The sequence below is a fragment of the Mercenaria mercenaria genome, chromosome 2, assembly GCF_021730395.1.
Source record: "Mercenaria mercenaria strain notata chromosome 2, MADL_Memer_1, whole genome shotgun sequence".
Classification (NCBI taxonomy): domain Eukaryota; kingdom Metazoa; phylum Mollusca; class Bivalvia; order Venerida; family Veneridae; genus Mercenaria; species Mercenaria mercenaria.
The window spans coordinates 16,623,710-16,629,902 of NC_069362.1; the positions used below are offsets into that span (position 1 = coordinate 16,623,710).

At 34.3% G+C, this 6,193-nt stretch overlaps 1 protein-coding gene across 1 annotated transcript in view; it reads right to left on the minus strand.

The window, feature by feature from the left end:
* The window catches only part of LOC123543226 (plexin-B-like), a 53,214-nt gene that overhangs the window by 38,495 nt on the left and 8,526 nt on the right, over positions 1-6,193 (minus strand). Inside the window, exons 2-4 of the mRNA XM_053530984.1 lie at positions 2,754-3,815; positions 2,413-2,607; positions 455-577 (exon numbers count right to left, since the gene is read on the minus strand). Coding sequence (XP_053386959.1) covers positions 455-577; positions 2,413-2,607; positions 2,754-3,770 — 1,335 coding nt within the window. The 5' untranslated portion in view covers positions 3,771-3,815. The remainder of the gene's footprint in view (positions 1-454; positions 578-2,412; positions 2,608-2,753; positions 3,816-6,193) is intronic.

The following is a 6,193-nucleotide window of genomic DNA, read 5'->3' on the forward strand; positions in this document are numbered from 1 at the left end:
CCACGTTTAAGGTACGATCAACGCCATCAGGCCATTGGCATGGTTGACGCCGAACTTTCATGTCGTGGAATTGCACGTCGTATGTGCTGTTCTCATCTGACAGCCATGAAATGGGTTAGGAGACATGATCAAACAGGGTCTATGAGTAATCGACCGCACACAGGCCATGAAAAAGTGACGTCGATATTGTATTAAAAAGTAAAGAGGTACATATTAAGTGGTAACTTATCAAAGACGCCCAGTATATTTAGTAAAGCTAACTTTATTTGATAAGCATTTTGAATATTTGAAGTAAATATTGAAGTATAAAATATTTTTATGACAGATAGCCATTGGATATCTTATAGTTTAAGGTTTGTAATTTGAATCACAAACTGCAACTTGAACTGCGAGCTGCAAATTGCAGACAAAATTAAGGCATAGACGAAGCTAATATTGGATTATATATACTTACGCGGCGGCTATTCATCAAATAAAGCGCATTTTCATCTTTGGTGTAAATCGCCCTGATTGGAAGAAAGTCATCAACAACCTCTTTTGCGTAGATTTCTAGTGAAAGGTTTTTCAAAAGATTCATCTTGGGAATTGAAAAAAAGATAATTAAATTGTGCTTGATATGTTAAAAAGAGAACATTTTATCCATGAATGTTTTATACCTTATTAATATCATTATGAAGTGATTTGTTAAGTCATATCAAACTCTTGTATTTATAAAGTAGATAATGAATAAAACATATTCGTGGCTACGTGTCAATATAGCATAAAAGAAACATTTGGACGAACAAAATGAATTGTCCTTGACATAGTTATCAATTTATGAGTTTTGCATTCTTGTCACTATATTTCTTCCGTTTCTTATTTCTTTCTACTGCATGACTGGCAAAGCAGATAGTATTGGTTTGCTTCTGCTATGTCGTTCTGTCGCGTTGGCACCGAAGCTAGAACGACAGCAGGACATAATGATAAATCATCTAGGACACGTCAGCACGATTACGAGAGGAGGGTATGGCGACTATGCGACACATTATTTTAACTGGGGACCATACGCCGCTTTTAATTAAATACACACCAGTGTATCATTTAAGGGTCCCATGGGCACCGCCGTATGAACACATTTGCGGATGTCTCTAAATTGTTTTTTGTACTTTTAGCATGTGTAAATGTTGTGTTCTGCTCAATCCGGGAGGGCATGGACGGAAGCATGCATTTCCACTAACTGTCATCATCCCAATTAAACCGAGCCTGCAACATTTTCGTTTTTTTTTGTCGTGTTGAGCGACCTGTGGGGTTTCCAAAATTTCTATGTTATAAAGATCGTGTAGAAAATTATGCATCCACAGAGATTACTAGGTTTTTCTGTGATTGACATTTTGACTTTAAATAACCCCGTTTTAGACTTGAACTTATATATAGAATGTAACCCCATTTATTTTCTCCGTCAAAGAACAAAGCGTTGAAACACATCCCTAGTAGTCTTATAGATGTAACACTTAATGGTTAAAGGATGCAAGCATTAAAGAGGTTTCATATTCAAAATTGAAAACCAATAACAAGTTCGTTTACAGTTTCTGAGACAGTAAAACAATAAAAGAAAGAAAAAACATTTAACATTCATATACTCTCTAAGTTAATATATCACTTTATAAAGATATGTGCATGTGAAAAAATATTCTCACACACAATTTATCTGCCTTATAAACATCCCTTATATTATTAATTCTATACGAGTTCTTCTGTATTTCTGTCCCTTATTCGTTTCTAGGGCAATCGATGTTCTCCTTATGTATGCTGTATGCCAAGTAAAACTTATAGCATGAAATATATATATATATTAAAAAAACAACACTTTTTTATTAAATCAATTGATTATATATTCAAGAATATATAATTATGATTCCTTTTGGTTTTGTTTTGATCAGCATAGCACTGGCATAAATTGTACTGAGTATTGTAATTTTGTTGTCTACATTATCATAAAACAATAACATGAAATATTTAGCTGCACTTAAGTACAGTTAGGGACTAACATTTTGATAAAAATCAATTTCAGGCTTTTTTGCTATAGCCGGTTTGGCTTCTTTTATGTATCCATATGTCATTATAGATTATTTTCTATGAAGGGGAAAAATTCATTGTTTACTTCAAGAGATACTATGTAACCCTTTTCAGTAGTATTACATCTCCGCAGGAAATGTTCAGTAGTTACATTTTTGCAAAGAAGAGCATAACAGCATAACGGGCTAGCTTTCTATTTTATCTGATATAAGAGATCAATCGTTCCTTTAATTCTGTGTAGAGTTCGAATTTGGAAAGTGTTTTCCTGTGTTTTTTACTATTCCTATCCTGAATAATTTAGCAAATATTAAAACTAAATCTATAATAACATTTATTTTATTGTATTGTTGTACTTACTTGTATAAGTTTTCCAGTTGATGTACCTAACATCACAACCGGTCTGCCGTCGTAAATTGTCCCATACATTGTTGTAATGATACCATCTTTATTCATGAACTTGATATTTGACTGCATTGCAAAAACATTTTTGCCTATAACGTAGCGAAACAGCGGCAATTCAACGTTGCAGTTAAAATCCAGTTCTCTATAAATCTGAAAACGAAAATAATATATATCATAGTATTTGAATATACATATATATTATTTTCAAATGAACGAAGCACTGGTATGACCGTAACAAATATATTTTCTTTTATTTTACTTTCAATATTTAAGAAAAGCAGTGACATGGTTCTAACCTCTTCAGATAAACAGATATCCCCCTTATACGATCGAAGGTACCGTCTCGCATTTTCGACGCTTTCACATGAAACCGCATACGCTTTCTTCGCATCCATGATTGCGTTATCTAAAAACTGTAGATTTGTCACACAAATTACACTGTCGCCTTGTGGATTCTCCGGATCATTTCCACGTGTAAATATGCCGGCAAAAATCTTGCCTGATTGCATACTTGAAGCATCAAGAAGAATAGCATTTTGAATCAAGTTGTAAGTTAGGCCTTCATGCTCACAGTGTAAAACAATATCTGTATATGAACCATAATCTGTGTCATTTTGGCAGATTCTTACCAACTTTGATATGTATTCTTTTGATCCTACATACTGCTTTTGATTTGTCACAAAATATGTCATCCAATTATTCTGAAAACTTGCTTTGTAGTATATCAGGTAATCTTCTGCTGTATGTTTCTCAATTATTAATTGAAGATATCTTGAAGAATCCAAGGTTTGAACTAGAGCAAAAGACGGTAATTCCCTGGTACTAATAGCATACTTATAAGTGACTCCCACAAACATAAAGTACTGCCTTATACCTTCTCCAAATGTGATAGCAATGGTCAAATAACCATTTTTCGTTATCATACCTTGAGCTGGTCTTTGTATATCAGTTGAAACTTTCAAATCATTAACCCAAATCAACGTTAAATCCGATGTATTTCTAAGTTCACATATTCCATTATTACCAGTCCCACATGTTATTAACCATTCCTTGTGTATGAGTAATATCTTGTTCACGTTATTGCAATCAAAAGCTGAAAGGTTGCAAGTATTTGCTGTCTGAATAATACCTAAATTATCGTTCAGTACGTAGAGCCTGTCTGTACCTCCGATGAAAAATTTGCCTTCGTGGGATACAAAATTAGTTAATGGACCTGGTAGTTGTCTCGCAGTGTCAAATTGCAATCCTGCGTTTACTCCAACAACAAATAATGTTAATATCTGTACAGTAAAATTAGTTCCTTTCATTGTCATCTTCCCAATAATCTTTTAATAGAAATTCCCTCAGAAATTACATATCTGAAATATAACAAAAGACGGCCATGAAGACGTCAGATTGCTTACCTGTCTCATTGCTCAAATAAGAAACCATTTTGGCCTGTAGATTTTCAAAGTTTCAATAGGGCCATAAATGTCTATTGGAATATTATACTGTTTTAAACAATTTTCAAATAGCAGATGTCAACACAAGACATACACCCAAAGGCTCATTCTTAAATGGAAAATATTTCACTATTGCAGCAATTAATAAAGTATCTTAATGTTGTTTTGTGATACCTGAAGTGTGATCGTGTTTGCCAGTGCATGCACAGCTCGTGTTTGAATTCCCGTTTCACAGTGTACATTCATACAATTAAATTTTATTACACGTTGGAGTGAATTATTAACCAATGAACACTATTTTTATCACAGTTTTCTAACTTATATTAGATTAAGGATCAGAACTGACATTTATTCGTCTCAAAATAAGACAAAAAAACAACACTTTTCTCAAACTCTTATTGAAAACTCAAGTGACAGTATCAAACACTACTAGAAGCCAATTATATTGCTATGGGAGAGTCAACGAAATTATTTTAGACAGGCTACTCCTCTTGGGTTCTGCTTTTGATATCCAAACGTGAATGTTTACGTCAGCGTCAACAATGTTTGGTGTGATGCACTGTAAAAAGCAATTTTCTTTTTATCATTGGACAATCTGGTCAATTTATTTATCTTTTAAGCGTTTAACTATTTAAACGGATAGTCAATATTCTTATTCGACGACGAATCTCTATATATCCGAATAAAACAGTACCGAATTTGAGTTTCGTGAATATACGCATTGCGCAAATATTCTTGAAACAAATATTTCATATTTGCATATTTATAGAGCTAGAGTGTATATCCGTGAAATTATTTCAAAATATAATTGATGATTCAGACAAAAATGGTAGATCAAACAAACAAAAATCCATTTTTTCCCTGTGACCATGCTTTATATAAATCGGAAAAGTGAGCATTCTTGGTAAAAGAATTATCAAATAAATGTTTGTGGGAAGTCAATTTAAAATAAAGCAAGCAGTTTCAGATAATTTAATTAGTAAAATTTTAACTAAGTACGGGTAGCGGATAAGTATGGAAGCGCCCTAGTGCCAGCCTTGAGACTTGCATTAAGGCCTACGTGCAGCTTACTAGCTGCTACGTAAAGCCTGTTAACTCCCAATAAACGACTTACGAACTCAAACCCCTACATAGGACTAAACTTACTCCAAAATAGGACATATGACTTACTAACACTTAACTAATGTAACGTGTAACTCCTTAGTTAGTAAGTCCTACATAGGAGTAACTAAGTCGTACGTTGGAGGTACTATGTTCTATGTAAAAGAGAGTAAAATAAAAAAAAGGAAAACCATAGATCGCCCAAAACGACATTAACGAAAATGTTGCAGGCTCCATTTCATTGAGCCTGTTCATGGACGGTAGTGGAAGTGTAAGCTGTGGTCCACGCCTCTAGCCCTGGGTTGAGCAGAACTCAACATTTACACATGTTATAAGTATCAAAATGTAGCAGGTGTATTCATACGGCGGTGCACATGGAACCTCCAATGATGCACAGAGTAAGTCGTATGTAGGAGACAGACGTAAGGCGTAAGTGGAAGTTACTGATTCATGAGTAAGTTTTCTTATACAAGTTAATACTACCTATGTTGGATTTACTAAGTCCTACGAATTAAAGTCAGTAAGTCACACGTATGAGTTATTGTGTCCTATTTAGGTGTAAACTTAGTCATACATGTACGTAGAATATACATACATAGGAGTTACTAAGCCTTACATAGGGGTTACTTAGTCTTACGAAGAAGTTAGTACGTTGTCACCAAGAAAATGTTTGATGCAATTTACTTCAGAAACGGGCCAACAAATTCTAATGAGAATATCTATTTAAGTGACTAAGCTCTCTGGCGACCGTTCTTCTTTATGACACGAAATTATATGAACATTACTCGTAGCGGGTCACCTAAGTAGTCCTTTCATGTTGGTAAGGAAATTGATTTTGATGGAAAAGCCTTTATTAATAATAGGAAAATATTATTGTTACTTTAGAAGAGGAAGAATTTCTTAGTTCCCATCCACAGATGACCATTTCCAAGAGATTGTCCTAAATCATTTGACACAGAGCCAACAAGAAGTGGAACGTTTCGAGGCAAGCCGAATAGTACATGACTATTGATCTAAATCAGAAGAAAGTACCTGAGGTGATAACGATAGTCTCCGAGCGGAAAATTACAATTCATATTCGAATGGCTGTAACGACACTGATATCAATAAATACTTCCAACCACGGTCATTGCAGAACACAACATTCCTAAGAAAAATGTGGCAGTTAGACTCTCGGATGTCCCTTGGATGAA